At 45.2% G+C, this 27,972-nt stretch overlaps 1 protein-coding gene across 1 annotated transcript; it reads right to left on the reverse strand.

Annotated features, from left to right (window-relative positions):
* Positions 1-30: 30 nt before the first annotated feature.
* ell (elongation factor RNA polymerase II) lies at positions 31-27,866 on the reverse strand. Its single transcript, XM_030373158.1, is given in 16 exon segments — positions 31-231; positions 345-389; positions 829-994; positions 1,249-1,315; positions 1,887-2,061; positions 2,063-2,167; positions 2,170-2,344; positions 2,392-2,552; positions 2,555-2,590; positions 4,402-4,522; positions 8,011-8,135; positions 9,228-9,478; positions 10,900-11,063; positions 12,059-12,180; positions 19,497-19,541; positions 27,701-27,866. Coding segments are annotated over 16 exon segments (2,010 nt in total). The 5' UTR covers positions 27,836-27,866; the 3' UTR covers positions 31-114.
* Between the last annotated feature and the right edge of the window lie 106 nt (positions 27,867-27,972).

A 27,972-nucleotide genomic window follows, 5' to 3' on the forward strand; every position in this document is an offset into this window, starting at 1 on the left:
ATGGCATCTTTCATCGGTTTTTTTATTTCGTTTTTTTTTCAATTTGTTTTTAGAGCAAAAGCACAATCCAGAGTTTTCCCTTCCTCTGACTGAGAATACGGAAGCAACGCCTAGCTAGTGCCAGTTTTGTGGGTGCAGTTGATCGTACTCGGCTATAAGTTTCTTTATGTGCGCCAGTTTGTTGTGTAGATATTCACAGCGATTCTTCTCTTGGCTATAGTTTGGGTTAGTCTGGAAGAGAAAGGAAAGAAAAGGTTTATGAAGCGTCAGAAACGGTCTACTCATACATGTGAAATGATTCATGACACCAAAGTAAGTACTGGAAAAACACTGGAAGTACGTACCTTTTTTATTTTGCGATACTCTTGAAGTATCTGATCGTGGATTGTCTGTTGAAGAGAAGACGAAAGGGCATTAACCATCGAATGATCATGTGGTTAGATCTTGATTAACATTTCAAGCAGACATCTGCCCCGTCTGCTTTTTATGAATAACAATCAGTCCCCACGTCACACGACCTTCAGACCCAAATCAACAACTACCCTTTCATCAGAAACACCATAAAAACACTACAGTTTACGTCCGTGCAATATTAATTAATAGGTGTGAACGCTGTGATTGTGTATCCATGGCTCTAGAATTGTTCTGTATGTGATGATTATCTAGATGTGATTATTTCAACACCCTCTGGCAAAACAGATCAAGAACTCAACGAGACTTTCTAAAAATATCATAACCCATAACGACAGGCGTTGGAGAGGCTGCCCTTCCCAATATGGCCGCGTGCCGTGGGGGGGGGGGGGGGGGGGGGGGGGGGGGGGGTCTCACCTTGTACTTGTCTGTGCCTTGGGGGAGCTGCTTGAGCTCAGTGTCCAGGACGGAGAACTGCCGGGTGACGCCCTCTATCCGCGCGTGCAGTCCCCGGTACTCGCTGTACTCCGCGTTGAAGTCCGTCTTATACGTCTGCCGCTGTTCCGGGAGCCAATCACCAGTACTTCCTGTCAGGGAGGGTTCAGTGGTGGTTGTGGGGGGGGGGGGGGGGGGGGGGGGGGGGGGGGGGGGAAATCATGAGAATAATACTCTCCCCTACGTGTTGACATGTTGTTCAACCAAATAAAATTGAATCCTCCAATAGATTACTAACGAAGGTATTCTATGATCATCTATCGTTACATTATCTTATACAACATGTGAGCGGGGAAGGGGCCGGTACGGGGGCAGTGACACGACGGGCCTGGATGAACTTACGTTGTATAATCTGCCATCTCAGACGAGGACGAGGGAATACTGCTATTGTTGAACACTCCGTTGATATCTGCAAGAAACAAACCCGCCCGTCAACTCGGACAGAAATCGAGAACCACCCGAGGAATGGCAGCAGCGCTTTTATCCAAAACGCTTTCAAATATGGCCTGACACTCACCCATTCATGCACACATTCACACACGGGCCGAGTCAACCATGCAAGGCGACAGCCAGCTCGTCAGGAGCAGCGAGGGCGAGGCTTCTTGCTCAGGGACACCTCGACACTCGAACTGGCAACCTTGCGGTTACCAGCCAACCTGCTCCGCCTCGGTGTAAGTGTGTCCCCCCCCCGGTACCAAGTACAAGGTGTAAAGGCTTAGTTATGGTTGGACGTCGACGCAACGCAAGGGGCTTCACGGCCCCATCACGTCCTTGCGGACCCTCCTTGCGTCCAGCGCAAGGGACGGACGTGCGCCTCCCAAAAATTCCTGCGACACGGCACCAATTGGTGCTCGGAACGCAAATGTCGACCCGACACAGAACCAAAACAGGGCCACGAGTACGTCGAAGCGAGTGCGTGGTCATTACCTTGCGTCACTGTGGAACCATAAGTAAGCCTTAACGGCGTGTCCCCAGCGTACCTGTGCTTCTGTGTGGAATACTGGTCTTGGCGTTCTCTGGACTGGAGCTGATGAGGTCACAGCTCCGCTTGGGCTCCGCCGCCGCCGCCGCCGCCACCGCCGCCGCCGCCGCCGCCGCTCTCCTCTCCTTCTCCTGCTCCCGCTCCTTGCTCTTGTCCTTGTCTTTGTGTTTTTTTCGACTTCTTCTTGGACTTGCTGTGCAGGGACGGACTCTTGTCCCGGGGCGCGGCGAGGCCCGTGCGGCTCCGGGACGCGGGCCCCAGGCCGGGCACGGCGAGAGAGAGGCGGCGCTGGCCGTGGCGCCGGGCCCCGAGAAGGGGGAGGGCTGCGGGCCGAGCCGCTCCGACAGCGCCGCCTCCTGGCTCTCGCAGTCCCGGCCGTTGTGGCTCGAGTCGTTGCTGACGTCGGACAGCGGGTCGAAGGGGCGCGGAATGTCTAGCAGGGGGAGCTGCTGGGAGCTGCTCCGTCGTCATGACGACGTTCCGGGACGACCGTCGGCGCGGACGCCGCGGTTGGCGCCGCCACCGCCGCCGTCGTCGTCGCCGTGTGGCCCCCGCCCCCGTCTCTGCCCCCGCCCGCCTCTTTGCCGTTGGATGAGGTGAGCTTGCCGTTGGGCGGGCCGGCGGCAGCCTTGCTGACCAGGTGAGATATCCGAGGCTTCTTGTTTGGCCCAGAGGGTCGATGAAGTCGCCAGCGGGTCGTTTCTGTCAACAAGGACATTTGATATTTAGCAGTGATATCGATATATAGCGATAGATATCTATACTATACCTACTGTCTGTCTCGATATAGACCTTTAAATCTTTTTAGTGTATGCTACACGTAAACCTCCTAAGATTGCGCAATTCGATTGGTCGCTATCTCAGGATGTTGGGCAACATCCATGATTGAGATCTCAATCAATAACGTGTAGTTTATACTAAAACAATTATTCTCCTCAGGCTCCTTCAATAGCTAATCCCCTCTATTCACTTCGCCTTCGACGAATAATTGTTAAATATACCTATATCTCGATATACGTGTATAAATAGATATATCTATAGATATACTGTATATTTATATCGACAAATATCTATAGAGATATATCACTATTTAGGGTGGAAAGTTTAAACTTCTCCACATCATCAGGTGGAAGTCTAGAGACCTGGACGGATCGTACCACAAAGTCAGAGAAGGAGCTCAATTCAAGTACCAACGTTAAATCATTTAGTGAACATTTAGACTACAATATTGTGGTATATACTGCGTGATACACGTCACATCGTCATTTCACTGCAATGCCACTAAATGACAAACGACCCGTAACAAATGTGTTACCCGGACTCAAACTCTAAACCAGCGCGGCCTGTCTCGCTTTAATGATGCAAATTTCCAAACTGGGAGATAGTACGTTCAGGAAACTCGCTAAATTTTCCATAAAGTATTTTACTGCAGCAAAATGGTGAAGAAAAGAAAAAGGGGAAAAGGTGAAAAAACTAACAAACTGAGGACCGATTCAGAGCAGCCTCTATTCTGGGCTGCGTGGGAGTGATGTCTTCCACACACAAGAAGAGGATTCGTCCTGTGGGCTGAACCGCTTTGGGAGTGGCTCACCTAATGACCGTGTGCGGTTGGCTGTCGCAACAGGAAGACTTTACAGCCCTGAAATAACAGCATGGACCAACGACTCGGGACCGCGTTTGGACACACGCAGCTCTCCTTAACCCTGCTTCCCTTTGAGCAGTACCCCCTGGACACCACTTCACCGACAGGACCGGTTATACCCGTCCAGCCCGCACCCACCCACGGCCCAGCGGAGACGCAGCGGCCCTCGTGTTGGTTCGCGTTCAGGCAGGAGTGTGTGTGCGTGTATGTGTTGGCGCGCGTGTGCGTGGGCGGGTGAGGGAGCGGGAGAGCGAGACAGTACAGAGGTGAGTCAGGTGAACCCCCCCCCCGCTGAGAGGAAGTCACTATTAATACCCGGCAGCGGAACGGCTTCGACCCTGCCTAATGGACACCTGAACACCAGGGAACACAGCCTATCAGCAGCCCTCGTCTGGGGGGGGGGGGGGGGGGGGGGGGTAGCCTCTTGGGTGGGGCACAGGAGAGAGGCAGAAGAATGACAGGTCGTCTGCTGCGTCACACGGCAGGGTGTGCGAGGGATCGGTCATCGAGGAGTGAGTCAGTCCGTCTGTCTGTCTTGACACACACCAAATAATTCCAATGAATAGCGGCAAAGCCTTTTCCTGCGTGGGCACGATGACTCCCAGTTTATATTTATGAATGAGCCGAAAACATCTCCATAGAAATCTCTCTCTCCCTCCCTCTCCCTCCCTCCCCCTCTCCCCCACCGGGTTAGGTGAAGGAAAGGTGGACCCCACTCGGACCGAAGGGGACTGCACCGGAGGTAAAGACAGACTCCCTGGTGGGGGGGGGGGGCCCAGGGGCTCACCTGAGAAGGGGATTGGCCGGCCGGCTTTGTGGGCGGGCTCACCTGAGAAGGGGAGGGGCTAGCCGGCTCTTTGGGCGGACTCACCTGAGATGGGGAGTGGCTGGCCAGCTCTTTGGGCGGGCTCACGGGGTTCTCAGATGGAGGGGCCGGAGGGGGTCCGGGAGGGGGTGCGGTCACAGGAGTGTTCTGGGACTGGCACATTTTCCTGAGAGGAAAACGAAAAAAAACACACACACACAAAGGCACACAATAAGGATTATGGCATGGGCTATATCTGCTGGTGGATTTCACTGGTCCGGTTTTCTATAAAACAAGGGAGATTAGGGTCTACTCGAGCCAAACGAAAATGCTTAAGGCCAACTTAAAGCGCTGTAGAAGATTAAACGAGTGCCCCTTAAACTCGTGCGCGGTGAAAAGGTCAAAGTACTCTGACTGTGGGCTGCGTTCTGAAACATGCAGAACAGCGCTGATCCAGGGGCAATACCGGCCGCTGACAAATATGATCCGTGACCTTGCACTTCCCCTTCTGCGTTGCGACACCATTTGGCTGAGGCATGACACGCCGTGTGTGTATCCTGATTACGCACGCATAAATCTGACACACAAAAGCAGCTTGTGGACAAACCATAAATCCAAAATACTTCTAGCGAAAGAAAAAAAAAAACAACAACGAAGAAGGATGACGCAATAACACAATAACACACACACACACACACACACACACACACACACACAGTGATTTTTGTATTTATTATTATTATTTTTATGTTTTATAGAAAAGGCAGAACAGCTGGATACATATCTGTTTATAATTTTAGATTGGAACTTTTTCTTTTTGACATTTTGTGTATTTCTATAAGCCGAAATTTCAAAGTTCTCAGTTACAATGTTTTTTTTGGGAGAGGCATGCAGAATAAATAAATAAAAAGATTTTTCCCATAATCGAGCAGCCCTACCAGGTGGTACCAACTCAAGTCTTTCATGCGTGTTTCGTCATCCCCATCCTCTAGGGGCTTTTGTCACAAATATGACTTTCTATGAACAATGCAATAATCAATCCAACTCGCATTAACAACACACTGTAGGTAAAAAACTAACAGATTTAGTTTTATTTTCTTTCTAATCTTTCTTTTCTATGTCATTAAAGAAAATCCTGCTCTTAGTCAATTATAAGAATAAGAACTTGTTTGTCGTTCTTGTATCTGGCTCTGAGTGTGCGTACATGCTATGCGTAGGTTGAATCGCAATCGCTTCGAGAAATATCAGATTGGCTAATACACATTGAAGATAAATTGAATAATTTTAGAACTACTCAAATTATTCCTCTCCGTCGAAGAGAATGTTGCAGGAGGTGAACAAGTTTAATATAAAATACAATAAAAATACAATTTTATTTTTTTAATTCTGATTATTAATTATCTGAATCGAGACGGAATCGTTCTACACAGAATCGCGATGCATCGAAGAATCTATTATTTTTCCCACCCCTATCTAGGACTACTTCTTCATGGTGCGTCCAATGTTGGGGACAGGCCGAACACTGGACACACCGTGATGGTCGTTAGGGAGGCTTAAATGCGCCGGTAAAGGTAACATGAGAGCTTGGGAACCCAGTGCCCCCCCCCCCCCCCCCCCCCCCCCCCCCCCCCCGAGAGACTATAGGGGACGGTATACAGGTGAACCTGGGAACAACGCCAGCTCACACACGGAGCAGTGCACGCTCGAACACTGTTGCATCCCAGGCCTCTGAATCATTTAGCTTGGGTTCTTCTGTAGCTCTACACTAAGGGGGGGGGGGGGGGGGAGAGGAGGAAGAGTTGGGGAGCTGGTGACAGGGTAGATTGGGACGTAATCAAGAAGTGGGGAAAGGGTTGGTTGGTGGTTACCAACAGGCTGGCAGTTAGTTGATAAACTGACCAATAAGGCTCAAAGTTCATTTGCACATATGACAGCCGGGAACGCAAGAGATTACAAACGTGTGCTAGTGTACACAAGCCGGAATGTATGCTCTGCCGTATGCATTAGAGCATGCAAATGTGCATGTGCACAGTGAGAACGATAGACTCGAGCTGCCCTCAGATATCACCACAGGAATGTCTGAGCACATCACGGAGAATGTGAACTATTCCTGCTCTGGTGCATCCAAAACATTGTGAGCTCTCTCGGTAAACCCAAGCCCAGCCCTGAGCAGTGCTGCCTGCTCTATATATAGCTTGATGGGAGCCGCCTTCTCCCTTTCTGTCCCACATCTTGAGAAACCATATTTTCCACTGGGAGCGACGCCAGCAGCATGTACTGTCAACAAAGCGAGCACACAAGACTTCAATGAAACACAGAAAAACCTCGTGGGAGGGCCCACGCTACCTGCCATTAGAACGGTTAAAAATAGCTATGGATATAAATGTTGAACCTATGTTTAGATGTTCGGAGGTTAACCTTCAGCAATACATTTATTAAATACATATCTTACGCCAAGTGGCGCTCATTAAAAAACCTTAGTCCTGGAGATCATTTAGAAATACGTTTAAGCTCCTCCTGAATTTGCATGCCTCGGGTTATTGCAGGTCATGATTAAGGGAGGATTCTCGACGAGCTTTATTGAGCCTCAGTCCTTAGGCTTGCTTCAGACCGAGTGAATTCTGGGACGGGTCAACGTGTTCTTAGTTTTTGTATAGGGAATTGATCACACTGTAGTCGGAGGTCAATAGGAATCACTTGAATTACCTTAAACGACACCAACACAAGCAGAATAACCCGTAATGCTCGAGAGCGCACGCAGTCCAACCGTCCATTTCACAACTCAAAATATTGGCTCCAAATGTCAGGCAATCAGCTGACAAACATAAGTAGGCAAAAATAGGTCATTGTGTGGGGAGAGCAGCAGCCGTGTGTGGCAGGCAGAATGAGGAAATAAAAACAGCAAAGAATTCGTATGGGCTTGTTTAGATTCAGGTCCCGTGGCAACGCAACACAATGGCAATGTTTGGACCATATATGCTGCCAAAAACATGCATGAAAGGTCATAAAAGGGTGAAAGGAGAGAAAAGTCATATCCTATACTGAAATGACTACATATAAAAGCATAACGACAAGACTAAATTTAACGCCATTAAACTTACATTAAACGTACAGTATATCAACTACATAGAAGTTGATATACTTGATTTAACTAAAGTAAGTGACCAAACTCAACTGCCTCCTTTGTGCATACGATACCTTGGTCGGCTAAAATGATCAAATTGACTGTGTTGTATAGGTCAGAGCAATCGGCAGTAATATTACAATACAATTGATATTGTATTTGAAGTCAAACATGCATGTTATACATTATATACAGCTCCGTATGCAGAAGAGGAACCTCCTGCCACCTTACAGCAACATTTCAGAAGTGGAAACAAAACTCAGGAGTTGGTAGCTCTACATTACCTCAGGCTCTGGTTTTTATCGGAGATGGACCCATAATGCTTACAGAGCATGGACTACTACCTGCCTTGTATGAAACATCACGAGGTTGGATGACGACGGCTACGAAAAACATAACTATAACTAATAGGAATCAAGTACATAATGGGATATCCATCACTGACACGTAAATAATTTCCCAATCAGGAAGTCAATAACTATCAACCCTTTGAAGGCTGATGGAGTAATAACATCAGAGCGGTGTGCGTCTGAGGCAAACCCCTCACGTACCGAACGAGGACTCTCTTGAGAAGCTGCTGATCGCCCTCTGTGTAGCCTGGCCAGTCCTTCTGAAGGTCTTTAAACAAAGAGTCCTTCAATGTGAAGGTGTTATCTTTGCCGTTTAGGTTCGCCACCTGGAGAGATTACAAAAGGCAGAAATTGGTTGGTTTATAAATTTACATTTAGCAGACGCTTTTATCCAAAGTGATTCAGAACGAGTACATTTGTCAGAATAAGGTGAACAATACATCTGTCGTGCAGATGACAAAAATACCTAAATATTATTTAGAATTAACCATTTCAAAATGAATTTACTAGAGCTGTCAGTTAAACGCGTTATTAACGGCGTTAACGCAAACCAAATTTAACGGCGTTAAATTTTTTATCGCACGATTAACGCAATTATTTTATAAAAAAAAACAAAAAAAAAAAACGCAGTAGCCTGACTGCTATGTTCAAATGACATTTGTTCAAAGCAGTCGTTTAATTGCACTATAGGCTCTTTTTTTGTATCGTCCTGTTTTGATCAGTGTATATGCCCAATGTTGTTATCAATAAAAAATCATTTGCACAAGGCAAGCCGATGCACTTCACCATGTTGATAAGAGAATTAAAATGAGAAGAATTATGGGACAAAAAAATCAAGCGATATTTAGCATAGAAAAATAATTTGTGATTAATCGCGATTAATTAGAGTTAACTATGACATTAATGCGATTAATCACGATTAAATATTTTAATCGCTTGACAGCTCTAGAATTTACCATTTCATTGTGCTTTAACTAGCAAAAAGGGAATACACCATTGTATAGTATTGTTCCTGAGCTAAACTTGCAGCATAAAAGTAATAATCATAACATGGACAAATGTAAAAGGGCAAGTACATTGTACATTTAGGCATACTCGCTTCTAGATTGCAATGACTCAGCATGCTTCTTTTCTTTCTTTGGGGGAAATAATTGATTTAAAAAAAAATTCTGAATCGAAATTGAATCGAGAACAAATAAATTGCAGGGCATTGATGAATCGATATTTTGACCCAGCCCTACGACCAAGTGCCAAGCACTAGCAGTCGTTAACCCATTCCCTATATCCAACAAAGATAGCTAGGATAAGATGCTACACAGCCAAGTACCATAACCAGGACGTAAACAACACAATAAGTGTGTCGCTATGCAGAGTCTGTACCCCCCCCATCCGTGTATGATCCCTGGCCGGCTGCACACCTGTTGCAGGTGGCTGTCCAGAGTCTCCTTGTCAGCCTGCGAGAGGCCGTCCTTCTGCAGCCGGAGGATGAGCTCTGGTTTCCTGTAGGGCTTCAGGGCCAGCAGGTGGCTGAGGCGCTCTCTCAGCGGCCGCTGCTGCGCGGCGCTCTTCTTCAGAGCCGTGCTGGAGATGATGACGGGCCGCGACGTCCTCCGAGACGGCGCCACGTCCGAAAGGCCGGGAGCCGGTTTCCGGATCTGAACCTTCTTGCCTAGGGAGGACCCCACACGCGACGTTAGAGCAGTGGGAAGCAGGCGGTAGAATAACCACACTGCCTATGTAGACGGGAGTAGTGGTGAAGCCCGAACCAGGCCAAACAACACAGTGGGGGATACCTTGGATCGACTCCTCAACCGGGGCATTACTTGGCCTCAGGATAAACACGCTGAAGTCTGTGTTCTACCACACATTCTCACGTCAAGAGCAGTATGATAACCTTCAGACGATGATCAACACCAGTATCGAATCATAGCACGGACCTAACACATCGACAACAGCCTCCGGTAAACCATGCTCAGTGTCAGCTGGTGCTTCACCTCCCACTGAGGCTGAGACACGGTCGGAGAGGACTAAAGCCTTTATGAGTCAGTGTCGGGCAGTGAAGGACTGCACCGTCGCTGACCGTCCTCCCAATGCGCTTTGTTCACAGGTAATGAGGCAGGGGCTACCGAGTAAAGAAACCAGCCATGTCGTTTATGCGTTGTGGCCGGTAAATTCTCTCCTTTGACTCTAGTGGGTCCGTTTCCAAATAAAAATCTGTAGCTTTCGGGGGAAACTAGAATAACAACAAAGCCCTCTTCGCCCAGTAAGGACCACCAGACATCGCCTTACTGGGCGATTGGCACTTACTAAAGCGCTGTGTTTTCACCCGTGTATTTATTTCATGCATTGTACGCTGGACTGAAGCGAACCAGCCACCATCAGCATTGAGGGCCTGGTAACAAGTGAGCCGTACTGACAAGTGTGTTGGTTTGACAACCCAAACACCAGGTGTGGTCCTGTCTGGCCTGGCCTCTGGTGGTGGCATGGCCACGGGCTCATAGCAGCCATCTGGGTCCTTGAGATGTACAGTACAGCCAAGTCATTAAGGAAGGGAAACTGTGCTCTTGTCTTGTTTCTATATGGGTCATTGCAACCGTGCCACACGGTGAAACGCCCAGATGACAACCAGTGAACGAGAATTCATAACAAACGTCGATGGGTCAAACTGAAATGATCGTATTTAAGAATCATAACAATGTGTTGCAATGATTCTAAATGTTTGCTTGGAACGTTTCCAGAGTATTTATACTAATGGGATTCTTGTGGGATTGTATCGTTAATGGTGTCACGTCTGGGCAAGTAGAAAAACATGATCATCAGGGATAGGAATGATAATATCTAATAATATGAATAATAACACTAATGGGTGCTCGGGTGGCTGTGCATCTTCTCCAACCAGCCCTTTATGGAAGCCCACTGACGTGACTTGAACACCCGTCCCGTCTAGAGAGGGGTGTTGCAAAGAAGCATCCGCTACGAGCAGCGTGCTACTCGCATTGGACCGCTGTTCTCAGTGTGTCTACGTGCACTGCATCTGTCCCCACAAAACAAAAATCAACCTGCGTGGGGGTGCCCTCCGCTCGTCCTTACCGACGTATCTCCCGCCAGGCTTGATGACGATGGCCCCCCGGCTGCGGGTCTCCTCCTCCACCAGCGCCATGCTCTGGCGGGCCTTCTGGTACGAGTCATCGGTGGCGCACACCGTGATCTTGTCCTGGATCCCGGCCAGGCAGTCCAGCTGAATGCTGCCTTCGCTGTGACAACAGACGGAGCGAGGGTTCGTTAGGGGAAGGGGGGGGGGGGCACGATGACAGGCAAATAACAGCGCCATTATGACTGGAGGTGCTGCGAAGGGAAGGCGAGGCGACTTTCTGGAAAATCGCGTGCAAGATCGCTTTACCCAGAGTTCAAAAAGTGACAGAAATAGCCTCTAAGCCTATTTCAATTCATATTAGCGCCACAGAGCGGGAGCGGAAGTGCAACTGATTAAGAGGACCCGAAAGTTCGGAGTTCAAACCTTGATTGCGTTCCACATCAGAGCAGAGCCTTTCATTGCTCAACTCGCCCCGAGCTGAGGAATAAAAAAGGAACTACGTGGCTAACACCTTCTGTCCGCTTGTCGTTCCACCCAACTGTGGATTCCCACATTACGGATCAGTGCGCCATCAAATCTCATCCTTCCCTGGCTCTCCTCAGACTCTTTGATACCCCTCCACTTTGATGAGGGCTTGGCAGGAGAGGGGACGGTGCTGGCAGCCCAGCGCGGTTTTGATGGTTTGTATTGGAATTAGAGGCTTGTTAGGATCCAGACAGAGACGTGGATTACCTCCAATCGACCCCTCGTCGGAAATACTTTCAGAAGAGGGGTTTCCAAGAGGAATCAAAGAGGAGCATGCAGTTTATTTTTTTTCCGAGTTTATCCAAATGTGTGATCCCTTCCAGTTATTTCAGTCAACAGTTAATCTCCTAGATTTTGCATGACAGGGACAGATATGAGAAAGGAGTTTGCATCCTTTAATCTACTGGTTTCAACAAAGTTCTTTCAAAATGAATATTTCTGGAGCACCAAGGACTCTGCTTTATCAGAATAGTCACCTGGTGATAGTTTTTAGGCAATTATTCGACTGCATGCTCTCAGCACTCGTTCCTACCCTTCTGTCATCAACCCAAGCTGGCGGAACGAAATGGGAGAGTGCCCGGCGGTCGGCCTCCATGTCTCCGATACCTGTGGGGCCGAGTGACGACTCACCTGGTGGTGAACTGCTGGATGCAGTCGAAGCTGCCCTGGGGGTTGTCCCTCCCCACGTTAGACAGGTAGAAAGTAAACGTCCGCAGCTCGCTTGGATTTTCCGGTCGCGGTATTGAGATTTTCTGTAAAGAGACAAGAGGGGAAAACTTAGACCAAATCCGCCGATTCCATTCAAATACATTTGGTCACTACAAACAAAGCCAGATGAATCATAGTTGCCGTTTTCCTTCACCACGGATGACCGTGAAACAATGTTTTGGTGGAAATTTGGTTAACTGAGCCATATGGTTATGATTTTGGATGGAAACAGTTAAACCCCTTACACATAGTTTGTTTTGCATGCAGTGACTGTACAATGACACATCAGGCATCACAGATTAGCCGGTCGTTGACGCAATTGAGGGATGACTCAGTCTGGTACCCGTACTATCGATGACGCAAATTCCTTTGAAGACGCATTGTGATATATAGGATTATTAGTCGACTTGTCACGTTCCATAAATCCAATTAGCAACACAAAGAAAAGCTAGCTTTATGGAGCAGATATTCAGATACTTGACAAATCTATAGACGTGAATCAAAGCTTTCCTTCTAGGCAACATTGGCGGTGAAAAGAAAAAATAAAGCCAGGAAAGACGGCCAATATCTCCTGCCTGGTTTACTTGACCAGCTTCCAGCTAGAGAAGACACAAATACAAACGGAAACCGTATTTTAAAAAAAAAGAAAGACAAAGATTTAAGTAGCAGAATAGCTATGATAAGTACTTCAAAATTCGTTGGTAATTTGGAGACCAGTCGACCCTAATAGTAACCTTCCCTTCCCAGCAGATGTTACCCTTCACCTGATCGCATCTGCATTACGATGAAATAGACGAGCAGCCCTGAAATTAGTAATCTGGTTTGTTTTTGGTTACAAAAGGGGAAGTTATCTTGGCCAATGAACAGTGCGATGCAGAAGTACCGTTGAAAACCCAAAATAGTTTTGGGATTAGTATCACACAAATACCTCTTAAAGAGTAAATAAAAAAGGAAGAGAAAGAAACAAACGCTGTGCGAAACCAAAGCGTCTACCCGTTGGCATTCATTCTCCACGGTCATCGCTAACCTTAAGGTGATGGTGAGAAGGGCCAAAGAGAGCCACATTTGACGATCGTCAGGTCAAAAAAGAAGCCAGACATGAGGTGGCAGGTCATGACGAGGAAGGAAGCCCTGCAGAGCAAGGTGCATCCAGGGGAAAACCTGTCCAGCTCAAATGTCTGAATTCAAACAATGTTCCAATCAACCAAATATACGAAATATAGACGTATGATGACAGGAACGGTGCGTTTATCCTTTTGGGGGTGATCTTGACTATGCCCCCTTCAGAAAAAACAACAACCCGATTCCCAGTGAGCTGAAGGTGAAAGACTTGGGCCCAATCCCATTACTACCCCTTACCCCTTCCCCTTCCCCCTTGTTTTTAAGGGGTAAGGGGAAGGGGTAAGGTGAAGGGGTAAGGGGTAGAAATGGGATTGGGCCTTAACCCTAGATCAGTGCAGAGGCAATCCCTGGCTCCTTGGTCAGGGATCGGGCCTGCCTCACTGCACCGCACGGCTGAAGGTGGCTCAGCTTTGTTTACCCGAGGTCCAAACACATGCGAGGCCTGCAGGTGGTCAACTAAAAATAACCCTGCTGTCCCTTCCCTGGAAACCCCAGGCCCTGAATACCCGAGACAGTCGCTGTGGCTGGAACACGACGCTCTCTCTGCCACCGTTGCTGCAGCCTACCACAAGGGGCTCAGAGTCAAGATTACCCCCTGAGCCAGTTGAACCTCTGGGTCACAGCCCACATCACTGTGTTGGTCCACGTGAGCCGCACAACAAGGTCACTGAGAAAGGTATCGCTGCATAACAGCGGAGGACGAAAACAACATGACGTTCAACGCCGGATAGCGTTTAGAGCAGATCTGATAGCATCACAAACCCGGTGATATCAAGCACACAGTGTTTTGGTGTAGGGTAGATTTGGTTTATTTAGATTTGCAGTGAACCACAATAAAATAAATAGTTTATTTTATTTGAAGTTAGGTAGTTTAGTTATGTAGAAAATTTGTGGTACATATTACGCAATCACTGAAGAGAGTTTAGTTATTAAAATGAGTCAGTGGTTCTGGAAAAAGTAGAGCTTTCAAATCCTAATTTGTGCTTGATGCATCCTTCAAAAAACCTGTTTAGGCCGGTCTGTTACAGTGGTTACCTATGACAACCAGGTAGGGCAGGTGCGGTCTAGCCAGAGACAGTGTGTGGGGTCACTAGAAGACATGTAGGTTGTATAGCTCCATTAGGAGTAGGGCTGGGTATCGTGGCCAATTTCCTAAATCGATTCGATTTCGATTCATAAGGTTCTGAATTGATTAATCACGATTCGATTCAATCTGCTCTTAAATAATGAAAAGGTAACTGTTACAAAAGAAATACAAATGTACTTTATTTTTTCTCTTCATCTTAAACAACAGGTTTTAAGTGCAAATTTGTAAATTGGACAGTTTAAACTTGAGCTGTAAACAAAACTGTCTCAAGTCTCAGAAGTGCAATTTTGAAATTAGAAAGGAAATGCAAGTGTACTTGAACATTCCACCGCCGCAAATTGCATTAAGGCATTGTTTATTAAAGTGCAAAAGTAAAAAAAAAAAAAAAAAAATGAATCGATCTCATAAATAAAATTTCAACAAAATTTTAATGAAAGCGATCCAAAATCGATTAAATCTATTTTTTCACCCAGCCCTAATTAGGAGTATCAGGGACACGATGCTGCTGGTGAGGAGCCGGCGGTGTTTGACAGCTGGACCTAGACCAGCCATGACGACAGCCTCTGCACCCCCCCCCCCCCCCCTCCCACTGCGCGCTGGCGAGAGAGACAAGCATTCACAGTCCCCGTTCTACACCTGTACACAGTAATGCTCTTGCTGATCCAGGGGAAAAGGATGTCGAGTGTGAGCCTGTTTGTGAAACCAGAGATGATTAAGACGCGGTGGAAGTGGCTGAAAGGCTCAGAGGAGGGACTCGAGTCCTGTTCCTGACTCACCCGGAAGAGGACGACAGGGGGAGGGGGTATTAGAGCTCCTCCTCACAGAATGACCACGCGGAACCAGCCTAGTTAGTGCCCCCCCCCCCCCCCAAAAAAACCACAGCTTAACGTACATCTTAATGCATAAAGGATCAGGGCTCCCAAAAGATGGATCACTTCCTCATTCATTCATCACACGGAGGTGACCTCAGTGGAATCACTTTCACGATAGGCTTCATGTAATTATTGAGCTTAGAAATAGTGCAGTTAGCTGAGTGAAAAAGTAACTCAACTCGTATAGAAGATATGACTGGAGTCAAGTGGGGCAGTTTCTTGCTGCAAGTAAATGTAAACAATCTAAACTTAAAATACCAGCAGTGAATGTCAAGAGCTTGAGGTGAAACTTGCACCAATACACAGATATTGACAGAAATGTGCGAATTCATACCACTTTTAAATGAACAGCAGATGGTGAACCAGTCTGTTTTTTTTTTAATGTATTTATGATGGCAGATATAAAAATAACTTGAGCTGGCCAAAAGGCTATACTGTCTAAAATTGTCCAATTGATGTGGAATATGAAAACTCCTGCACCAGAACCTACTGGATCTTCTGTCAGCCAGAAATGTACGCATGGGTAAGCGCAGTTGTTAAAATCCAAAAATCCAAGTTCTTAACGCTTGCCGTGTTCACCGTTTGGACAAGTTAGCTTTTCAAGTTGGAAAACTGAGCCAGAGTATAATAAAAATAACAAAGTAGCAGCCCAAAGGGCACATGACAATGCAGACAAGCAAATGTTTTGCTTGACTGCAGACACAAGTGCGCTTAAAACAGAGTGGCAGCTGGCATTTGTTCAAGTTTATAGTACCTGAAGAACAAAAATCAAAGAAAGTAAAGCATAACTACCTATCTAGCACACGGTATATAGAGCCATGCAAATGGACATGCAACTCTGGTTCACCCTGTGGTGCTCAGTGGGATGTTCGACTACATTTTCATCAAGAAAAAACTAAGATATTATAGCTAAACACACACACTATACAAGAGTGTGTCAAGAGTAGACTCTGGGATGTGTCCTCAATAGCAGCAACAGCTGTTGGGCTGTGTTTGCGGAGTGAAATTAACGATTGCTCATCGATAAAACAACTGGGTTTGTAGGCAAGCAACCATCATTTCTGTCGGCTGCCATGATAAACTAGACTGGGTATACCCATGCTGCCTTGCACGCAATTTCATTTCGCGCTGCTAGGCAGCCTGGGTTCCATGGATCCGAATTTCGCCTGAGATAGGGAACCAATGACAGAACGGGGAGGGGAGGGACGGCAAGACGATGACGACGTCTATTCGACACACCCACCCACATCCTCATCAAATTTCTTTCGCTCTACATTCGTCATCTGGTATAATTGATATGATTGGCTTATCATATGATAAGACATTCCAAGCGCCCAATAAACGGCTCCGGGCAATCATAAACCCCGCCTCAAGTACGAGAAAATGAATGTGTGGTTCCCAGACCTCATCAATGTAGATTGAGATGAGGTCTGGCGTTAGCCAGGCTAGTGATAAACCATCTGTACGATGGAACTTCACACAAAGGCACTACCGTTAACCCCACTGTTGTGGGCATTCTGTAAAGGACCAGAATACCCCAAATAAAAACATACTGCCCTTTGAACATTCTAAAGCTTTCCCATACCTGCAACCCTCCCATGACAGAATAGTTCGCATTTAGTGATCATTGCTGGGCAATATCTTCTGACCATTAGAGCGTCTTAAAAGACATCAAATGCCAATATCTAAATTGTATTACGATTGACACTGAATTATTAGAATTATAAAAATTAGAGCTGTCAAACGCGTTATTAACGCCGTTAACGCAAACCAAATTTAACGGCGTTAAATTTTTTATCGCGCGATTAACGTAATTATTTTATAAAAAAAAAAAAAAAAAAATTTTTTTTTTTTTTTTCTTTGGCTCAAAACAAAGAAGCAGTAGCCTGACTGCTATGTTCAAATGACATTTGTTCAAAGCAGTCGTTTAATTGCACTATAGGCTCTTTTTTTGTATCGTCCTGTTTTGATCAGTGTATATGACAATGTTGTTATCAATAAAAAATCATTTGCACAAGGCAAGCCGATGCACTTCACCATGTTGATAAGAGAATTAAAATGGAAGAATTATGGGACAAAAAAATCAAGGGATATTTAGCATAGAAAAAGAATTTGCGATTAATCGCGATTAATTAGAGTTAACTATGACATTAATGCGATTAATCACGATTAAATATTTTAATCGCTTGACAGCTCTAATGTATACATATATATTTCACAGGTGTCTTTATATAAATATAAAGACACCTGTGGCCTAATCTTGCCGTCTTTATTGCCAACCCACCTTGAACTAAACAATGGAAAGGAAAAACGTCTCTACCACACACACGCCATATTGAGACCCAAATTTCCCTAATGTGGCTTGTACCTTTCCCACATTATTAAAAAGCATAAACCACTCTTCAACCAACCAGGTGAGAGCCCAGCTCCAAAACCAACCAACCCGCTGTCTAACCAAGAGCTTCGAGGAGGTATAACCAGGCATTCAAGTGTTTTACATTTATTTATTATTATTTTCTATATGAAACACTTTGAGTCTTCCTGGTTTATGAAAGGTGCTATATATTAAGTTGCCTTGCGCCTATTATCCACTTAGATCAACCAAGTATGGAGAGCAACAGAAACAGTATTTATTCACATTTACAACCGAATGTTTGCGTAGCTTCCATTGGTGCACGTTTTCAGAAAGATGAGCATACAGGCAGAACAGAACATGTGAACTAGATACATAGTTCACATCTCACCACCTGATCTGGTTGGCTACAAAAAGCGGTGAATGATTCAGGAATCTAATACGGGAAGAAAACATGGAAAGGTGGGGCTCTACCTCAAACCAACAGCCATCAGTTGTAATCCACACGGCATTTATGCAATGAATACAAGAAATCGAGTTGATCTGGGTACGACCGCAATTGATACCGTGGCAAAAATCTATTTCTGGATGCATTTTACAGGGCAGTGGCATTAAATGCAAAGCTGCGCATATGAAGGACATCTGGGGAACGGGAACAACCACCTTAAATCTGAGTTTCTGCACTAGAATGCATCCATTCAGTAGGTACGCATGAGAAACATTAAATTAAACAAAGTATTCAATATATCAAACAACAAAATGAGTATTGATGCCCGGTACAGTTACTTGGAAGTCAATGTTTAGCGGGGCAGCCCCATACATTAGGACAGTGTGAGGGGACATACATCACATCTCAAAGATTATCATCCACTGTGATCGCTCAGTGCTTCTACAATGAATGACCTCATTCACGTACCACACAGACAATGAGAGAGCAGTTACGTAGAGCAACAACCAGGCCACCATAAGGGATTCAAGGTTAAGTGCCTTGCTCAAAGGCATGGTTGACACTGCAGTCTTGAATAATATCGATTGGAAAGGGATAATTTGTCGCATACAAATCGCAGTTATCTGGTTATAGGCTCAATAGACATATTATTTAGTTATAGAAGAAAATTATCAGTGTAATTTAGGAAAATCCTTTTTCTCTTTTCAAAAAAAAAAAAACCAGGAGGTGAACTATTGACCTTTTTGTGTTCAATGTTAATTATTTAAGTCAGTCAACTGCATTCACACCAATCAGAAATATTCTTTAGGTTTTGACCCAGAGTCAAATCGACTTGAGATGTAGTAGCAGAACAATAGTTATCCTATAACAAATGGATCTGTACTGGAGTCAAACGACTCACTTACTGTTGCAGTTAGTAGCCACGATAGCCAATTCTTTATTCATACAGTGAACCCAATTTACAATGAGCATCTGCAAGACTGCTGACTTGAAGGGATAGCCCAGCCTGGTGTTACTAATACTATACCATTATAGTTATACAAAACTATACTTAACAATTCTACTGTACTATCTCCAGGCTTTGTGCAGATGTCAATGCAATGGATTGGTCATGACAATGGCTAGAAAAAAGAAAAGGCAATCTTAATGCAATTCCGTCAGCAGTTACTGACGTAGTTTATCTCCAACAGAGTGAACCGGAAGACTCAGGTCCTCATAACACCTTTTGATCAGCTGATGCAGGTGCACTTCTTGATTTAAATTATTATTATTTTCCAAGCATACATTTATTTAAATCACTTTTGGATTCATTCATCTCCTTGCAGAACCAGAATGTGATAAACATAGTTAGTCCTTAAAAGTAATGCACTGAATAGTTTGTCAAAGATGAAACTCTCAATACCAAGTAAGTAATATTTCATTAACTAAAATGTGATCAGCTTTGCACACATCATATATTCGGGAAAGGATGCACTTACCCCTTGGTTTCCAGTAAATCGAATCAAAGGTTCTGTCGGGAGGCCCTGAAAGTTGAGAATAAACAAATTAGCCATTTCAGACACAGCATTTGTCATCCATTTTCAACAATGTGTTAATGTTTAAACACTTCCACAATAAAAAACATGTGTTCAAATGTTAACATAATCAAGACCACCAATCAAATGTACCACTGGGAGTAGTTTGTTTTTCTTGTATCCCTGAACTGAATTCAAACATAGTGGCTTTACACTAATCCACCAAAGCCTTGTCTACTCTCTCAACTGGTGTCACTTCAAAAACACCTGAAAACGACTCGCTTTGAACTTGTTTAATCGTATATGCATTTTGTAGTCAAGAAACTGCCAAGTCCCTGTGCGGAAAACAGTTAAATTGATTTAAGTGACTTTAATATCTTCCTCAGCCTATTCACGTTTTTAATTGTGTCATTTTAATAACGGCGAGGAGATGCCAGCCTTTCCCTGTAATGCAGTACCCCCTTCTAGAGAGGCCCTCGTAAACCTCCAAGGTTTGCCATCACGGTCCACGTAACAGTTTGAAACGTGTAAAACCATGTTTATCAGGTATTCACAGAGCGTCTGTGTGGATGTATCGTGTTTGTAGTTCTCATTCTCAGCCAACTTTTTTTTATTCTTCAAATAAACAGAACGAAGCATCAACGTAACACTACTTTCTCGGTGGATCCACCGACAGACAACACAACCGTGCAGGACGGAGGCCTGGAGACACCAAGGTTGGATTCAGACATGTGGCCATTTGACGCATCTCATTCCCCCTCCTCTTCAACCATCTTCCAGCCAAGGCCTTACAAATACACACACACACACACACACACTAAAAACAATAGCCTGCCTCTGTCTTCATCCCCCTAGCGAAGCACATTGCATATATCCAGCAGCATGACAGCTGCTTGGCAGACGTTTTGTGCATTCGTCCTGGTGTGCAGAAATGAATGCATGTCAGTACAGACAAGGTCCTCTCATTTATTATTCCGAGCTGATGGCTATTCCCAGAATAGAGATATAGTAAAGATGATTCTATAAGTTATCATACAGTCAGGATGGACAAGGTCATCACTGTGTCGATTTAATCCCACTTTTATGTAATGCAACATTTCCGTGGGCCTCTAGGGAATAACATTTTCTGCCCGTCCTCCTTCTCAGAAAGGTCATAGCGGCCAGCATCTCACTCAAGGCGCTAAAACCAAGTCTACAGGACGAAATGTTGTTCCTTCATTTGAAGTACAACATAAACAGCTCCGTCTCAATGCTCATTAAATGTTCACCCCAGAAGCAGGAAAACACTGCACTTTACTACTCATACATAGTTGAGCGCTTTACTCAAGGCTCTGGTTGCATTACACTCAACTTAATATTTCCATCAGTAATATAACGAAATATAAAGGATGCAGCGACCAGGTGCATTTTTTTATAGTGAAACAAATACATTTGCGGGAGTGTGTGTGTGTGAATGGCGGCTGGATTAAGAAGCCTCACCTGACTGGAGTCTGAACTCTGGGGTTGGGTGAGGCTTCACACCTGTTACACGTTGAGTAATCAGTGTGCACAGGTTCAACCAGCCATCACCACCACACACTCACACAGATCTCATTACTGGCAACGTGGAGCACCGATGCCATGAATCATGCTATGCAATAAACCGGAATTCCAACACCACCACCTTACGTCCTCGGTACTGGTGGTGCTCAGAAAAGCCACTTAGTTGGTGTGTAGCATGGGTACAATATTAATAGTATGCTTCTTAAGAAAATCCTTGTGCGCCACCTATACAAGGGCTCTTAGTTAGTTAGGAGGAAGCGGGCGTTGTTATGATGTTTTTTCGTAACAAATAGTGACTTGGACAGATCATTGGTCATTATTCTATTGTATGTAGCCTGATTGATTTTACTGCGTGTTTCGGGATTGTTTATGGAGGTTGTGTGATCAGCAACGATGCGTATAGGCTACATGAGAGGCTTATATATCTGTAGCCTACTTCTTGTTCATGCTATGTGGCCAAGCCTATTATCCAGATACACAACGTGTTACGCATAGGCCATCACTTAAACGGATAGAGGTCTCGTGTGACAGGATTCCAACTAGTCAACCAAGTCAGCAATAACCAATGGTAACTTATATTATTGATCAGGATCGATTTAAAGTTAAGCACACGCGGAAACAAGTTGGAAATGTGTCATTGTGCCAATAAATTTAGCAAAAACTACAAATGAAATAGGAATCATAATAACGAGTGTGACAGGTAAGCAACGCGTGTCTATAAGCGTGTATAAGCCTCTACGGCCTCTCGTTAGCTGAGACCAGGGTCCCAGCCACAGCAGACGGGGCCGTTAGGAAGTCTAGGTTTCAATAAAGCTCTGCTTCACGTTGTAGGAACCATGTTGACATGAGAGTACTACGGCTGCAATCCTTTGGCTGTACTACGCAGTTCAGAGTCACGGAAAACCGCTCTCGCTCATCTCCCGTTAAAGAGGCGGAGCAGTTAGTGTCACATAGGAAGCAGAGGGAGTGAACGGGGAGCCCCCGGTCATATCAGGTTGAAGATACTGCAGTAGTGTCCACTGACACGGGGATGTGTGAATAACGACAGGTCTAGGTTTACTAATTTTACCACAAACCTACATAAAGAAAAAGACAAATAAAACCAAGCAGAATGAAGCCCGGTGAGATTCAGGCTGGTTATTGCATCCCATCAGCGAGATCAACTAAAGGCTTTTTCTAGGGTTGAGTGATGCTTCAATTTATTGTGTGAGTACAGATTAATTATCTTAAAGCAGGATAACATTACCGTCTCAGTGACTCTGTGAACAATCGTTAGAGTCACGTGATCGGCTCCTGCATAGGCAAATTCCAAGTAGATTAGGAGATAACGTCTCTAAGTAGTATATAGGAATATATATCGGCCAATCGTGATCGGCGGCTGATTAATCGGTGTATCACGCCAACCATATCGTGCCGTCATACCTTGACACTAAATAAATAGGCAACATTGTCAGCTCGGAAACCACGGTGTGGCACTGTAACTGGATTATCTATGAGCTACTTTGCCAGGTAAGAACCTTATCATGAAATAAGCCCTGGTTGTAGTGTGCAGCTTAAGTTAGGAGGCCGTTCAGCAGACCTAGGCCCTGTGGATAGAGCGGTTGCAGGAGGCTAGTCTGAGTAGCAGTCGGGCTATGAACTCCCATAGCCTGTCCAACTACACCAGACCTTTCATGGTGCCACGTTCTCCGTGCTACCGTTGCAGGGTTTAGCAGAGCACCGAATTTAGCTTTCCCCCCCCTCCCAAGCAAGCCATGCTAACATAGTGCACCACTCAGCCTGTTCATTTGAATGGGCTGCTGACATGTCACTATTCTCTGGGCCCGCAGCCCAGAATGTTCCACGAAGCCAGCTAACCTTCGGGCCAGAGTGTGGCTTCTGACTATGGTTTGATGACAAGCCTATGGACATTCAAACACAATCACCCACTGGCCACAGAATAGGGATGTGGCATGGGAATGCCATGGAGCAAGCAATTACAAAGCCAATATATTGACTTTCAACTCACATTTCATGCAATGCCTTTGCAAGTCAAGCAAAATGCCCTGGCTTCCGGATTATAAATATTACCAACATTGAAAGCAAACGGGTCCATTGCTTCAGAGGTGCATGTTTTAGTTAAGTTACCATTCTCAGACCCTAAACAATGATGTTTGACCCAATGTTTGGACACCAATTTGAACCAAGAGTGAAGTTTGTCTTGTTTTACCTTTGGTAGACACTTACCAACATATTAATATGAAAACACCACCTCATATTCTGACCCTATATCAAAGACTTAGTAAATGGCTTTAATTAGTACACCCTTAACATTTATCGTTCATTAAATATTATATAAATAATAATTATTTTATGACTCAGGGATCATCTGTCCAAATACTTTATTAAACAACTTCTAGCACCACAACACATAATTGGTGCCCAGTCTAACTAAAACAAGATGCACTTGAAAAGCGTGTCCTTAATCTGACAGGTCGACATTTTTTCTGTGGGCAGAAAGCGTTGGTGTGTTCCTTCACATTGTTGCTGCGACGCCAGACCAGAGGCAGCCCCACGGTTTATCCCCAGCGTTTGGTCAGGGGATTCTGTCAGGAAAACCCCTCAAGGGACCCTATGAATCACAGACCAGTACCCTATGTGTTTAAGCACCCTCCTCTTCAACCTATAATACAGACATCATGATGCTCCCTATGAATAGAAATTGGTTAAAATAACAACCATAATCCAAACCATGATGTCAAATGATTGTTTCCCAGGGAGGGTTAAATACCCCCATCGTCCCAGCTTCCTCGCCTGCCTGGCTCAAGTGTACGGTCAGCATCGACGATCGCAGCTATTATTCATATCGCCTTATTGACCCTCTTCCTCAACGGAGGGCCGACTCTCGACTAAACACCACCTGACTTAGCGTGAACCATGCTCAAAATGCATTCCCACTGTATTTAGTCTCTGCCATGCGCAATTATATGCCTCTCAAGACTATACTCTCTAGAACCCTAGGTACCCTAGTGACTTGGGACCAAGGCCTGACCGGACCTACACACCGAGGGATCTTCTCAGGCGACATGAGCACGTCAAAAGGCCCTCACACCGGGATGATGTTGTCCTGTGTGAACTGCGAAGGCCATAAAAGAACACCATGACATTTGGAGAACAATTTGGCAATGGTAGTTATGGTTATCTGTTTCAGTGGCCGGTCAATCTGTTGAAACTGGGGAGTCAGCATTCCTTAAATAACTATGGCACAAGCGCCGTCTGACCCACGACAGGCAACACAATCCCCCGGCAGTCTCTACGGCTTCCCATACCTTTCCTATAGGAGCTAGAATGTGTGCGTGCGGTGGTGGGAGACGAGGCCTTTACGTTTGACAACAACACTGACTCGATGGTGCAGCCTATAGCTTCAGCCCAGCAGTCAAATGTTATGGTTTGTTTGTTTTCAACTCTACATTTATCCATCCTAAAGAAAAAGGAATCTTTTTTTTTTTTTTATTCAAACTTTGGCTAGGTCACTGTAAGATGGGGAGGGAGTGGGGGTTGTTGTTTTGTCGCGAGTAAAAAATGAAATACAATAGCAGTCCCATTTGAAAGTATACAGGGTGAGACGCAGGACTACAGGATAAGCAGGTCAGACACCAGCGCTCATTAAAACTGAATCACTCCTCTCCCTCTGGGGTCAGGCGGAAAACCTATATCACTGAGAGGTTTCTCTACTCACACACACAGCCACAAATATACTGTCAAAATACAGTTGCGGAGATCAGATACTACATCCAAGGGCAATTAAGCCATCAAAAAAATATATATATATATTTATTCGATATCTAATTTCATATTTGGGGTACTTCATAATCTGGGGTCACACATGTTCCAAACAGCCCAAAAAGAAAATGTTTCCCCAGCACAAACCCACTGAGTAGTGGTTTGGCACCAATGAGTTATTTTTAAAATTTGGAAACACAAGCAGGATTTATCATCATATCGACATCTGGCATTCAACAGAATATGGTTAAGTGCACTGCACTGGACTAATTTACATACGGATGACTCAGATGTAGGCCAAATCATTGACCAAGCTCACTTCCGATGATGGCTCATAGCTTCGATGCAACACGTTTAGAATCCTTACAATCCAGTAATAGCCCACACAACACAGGACAATGTAGTTTAACAAGATCAAACCACTTACACATCATACACCTGATGGTAGCGATATTATAGCATTGACCCGAATATGTATTCATCCTAATAACTCTAGCCCTACATATTAAGCAAATTTGGACTTTGAGGAGACAACAGCGTTATGGTGTTCTAGATCTCCATCTAAAAGTCTTCGAGATAGAGATCCATCTATATGTAAATACACATACATACACACATACGAGCCATGACATCATCATGAGCTCATCTTTCTGTCCCCTTCGTAACCTTGAGGTTGGTGATGTTCATCAACGCTCACTTGATTCTCTTGCTTGTGTCAGAGCCAGTAGAATATGAGGAGTCCCTGGCCCGTCTACACCCCAGATAGCACTTTGTTTCATTCCATTCCTTCGACTGATGAGCACACAAAAGAACTGGCTCACACCAAATGTCACCGCTCCTACTCAGATCAGCTAACAGACAGCTCTCCAACTGTCTGCTTAACAATTCCGTAAAACTAAAACACTCAACATATTACGCAGCGCATATGAACCACCACAGGCAAGTCAATTAAGAGCAATGGGTATATCGACACAGCCTATCAACATAACCTTGTAATACCCACAAAACGTATGTTTAACGAGTTAAACAATTCACCTGCATAATTGCACTGCATGCTGGTTTGGAACGCATGGCCAGTTGGGGCATTAAAACAACTTCAGACCAGGACCCAGCACGTAGTCTTGGACCACGACAACCTCCGTCTTGCCATGAAGCCCTCCTATATATATTTCTAATTATTCCACGTTGTCCTTGGACCACATGCCAGGTTCTCCGTCCCCAGCCGTCCTCGCTGCAGACGCGGTACCCCACCCCTCCCGGTGATGCAGAACTGACCCGAGATCCTTTCGCTGCTCAGGCCTACATGAGACACTCAGCACTTTTCCTTCTACTGTTCAAACAAGGTGTGCAGCAGCATAGCAGCAGATCAAGGTTATTAACAGACAATTTTAGCCTTAATCAGAAACGTACAATAATCTTGGACCGATACTGTCATGTTGGGGAATTTTGCGCAAGTGATTAGCAAAACAAGTCTGTGCAGGCAGTAGATGTCAGAGAGGTATAGCCTGTGTCTTAACAATAAAAAAACAGGAAGAAAGCCATAATTGGCTGCTCCACTGCGTAAAAGAAAATGAGTACTGCATAACTTGATAGCCCTCAACTCTTTCTTCATGGACAGAGGATAATGTAGAAATAAAGATCGGAGAAATCACCAAATGGTGCAACCTGGGCCCATAAAGATCTCTGCATGCAAAGCCTGTGCCAAGTTAATACTGGCCAATAATAATAAAAAAGCACCCTTCTCCAGAATTATGAGCAGCAAAATGAAAACGTTTGGCCACTAAAAAACAACAACATGTACCTACTACCTAATGGACAACAATGACTTATACACTATACCAATCAGACGAATTCTGGAAAACTTTATTTCTTCCTTTTTGTGTCTAACAACAAATTAAACTGTCACATCAATGCCATTGACTTGGGTCATCAGCTGAAGTCCAGCTGTACTCAGCCACTGAAGTTGGAGGCAACAAAGTGTCCTCTTTGGCCTGCCAGGTTTCTCCCAGTCAAATATTTATAGAACTTGAAACGTTAGATGGCCATCTGACTAGCTAGCCACACATGGACCATCGCTGGGAACAGCAAAGCGATGCCTTGGAGAAAATCTTTAGGTGAATCTATAGCCTCACACGGTCGACAGAATGGAAATTGTTCCTTGAATTGCTCGATGTAAGGTTATTGGTCGTGTCTAAAATCAGTGGTTTGTTGTTGGCTGGAGAAAGATGCATATCTTACTACGAAGCGATGCAATTCTCAATAAATACTCTGTACTGTGCGTTCTCTAGGTTTTCTTCAAAGCGCTTCACCCGAGGCACACAACCAGACACAACTCAAATGACTGTTGAATGTAACTAAACTGTTGTTTAAAGTTCGGACAGTCTCAGACTACCTGGCAAACACACATTTGACAGCTCAGCAAACTTGTTCGGAAGAATCCGTAAACGGGGCCAATATCACCCCCCAAAAATAGCAGCACATTATTGCGACTGAATCTGCTGCCATTCAAAGTACACAAACACATCGAATAAGTGATGGGCTGAGTGATAAAGAACAGTCTACACTCAGGCTACTGCAATGGAGCTGGACCCACTGCCCAGTAAGAGAGCGGCTACAGCAGTACGTTTACCAGCTAGTGGACCTAGACCATTCCAAGTGGGCTATTGTTAAAGCTCATTCAGACTTAGTTTAACCAGGGGACGGCGGCTGGTTAAAAAAGGATTAGCTAGCTAGTTGTGTGGCCAACTAGCCAGCGCTTTACAGGCTGCTGCTGCTACCATCATAGCAACACCAGCCTGTCATAGCTGTTCACAGAGGATTCAAACAGGAATTTAAATGTCATTTTGTGTCAAACGGCCGTTTACCTTGGTTCCTTGGTAACCTTCAAACGCTCGCAACGCGCTGTCAGTTAGTTTAACGTGAAAGACGGATACATTACTGCCATTGCTCACTCTTCCACAGGACAGTCCGTAGCACTGTTCCTCCTTCAACGCCGCCATCTTGCTACCATTTCCACCACGCGCGCGCACACTCCCGTCGTGAACGCGGAACTCGGGCGGCTTTTCACCGACCGTTCAACGGACGCTCACTGCGTCGGGAAGTCACAATATAATAATAATAACAGGACGCCAAACAC

This window comes from Gadus morhua, chromosome 12 (assembly GCF_902167405.1).
Source record: "Gadus morhua chromosome 12, gadMor3.0, whole genome shotgun sequence".
NCBI lineage: Eukaryota > Metazoa > Chordata > Actinopteri > Gadiformes > Gadidae > Gadus > Gadus morhua.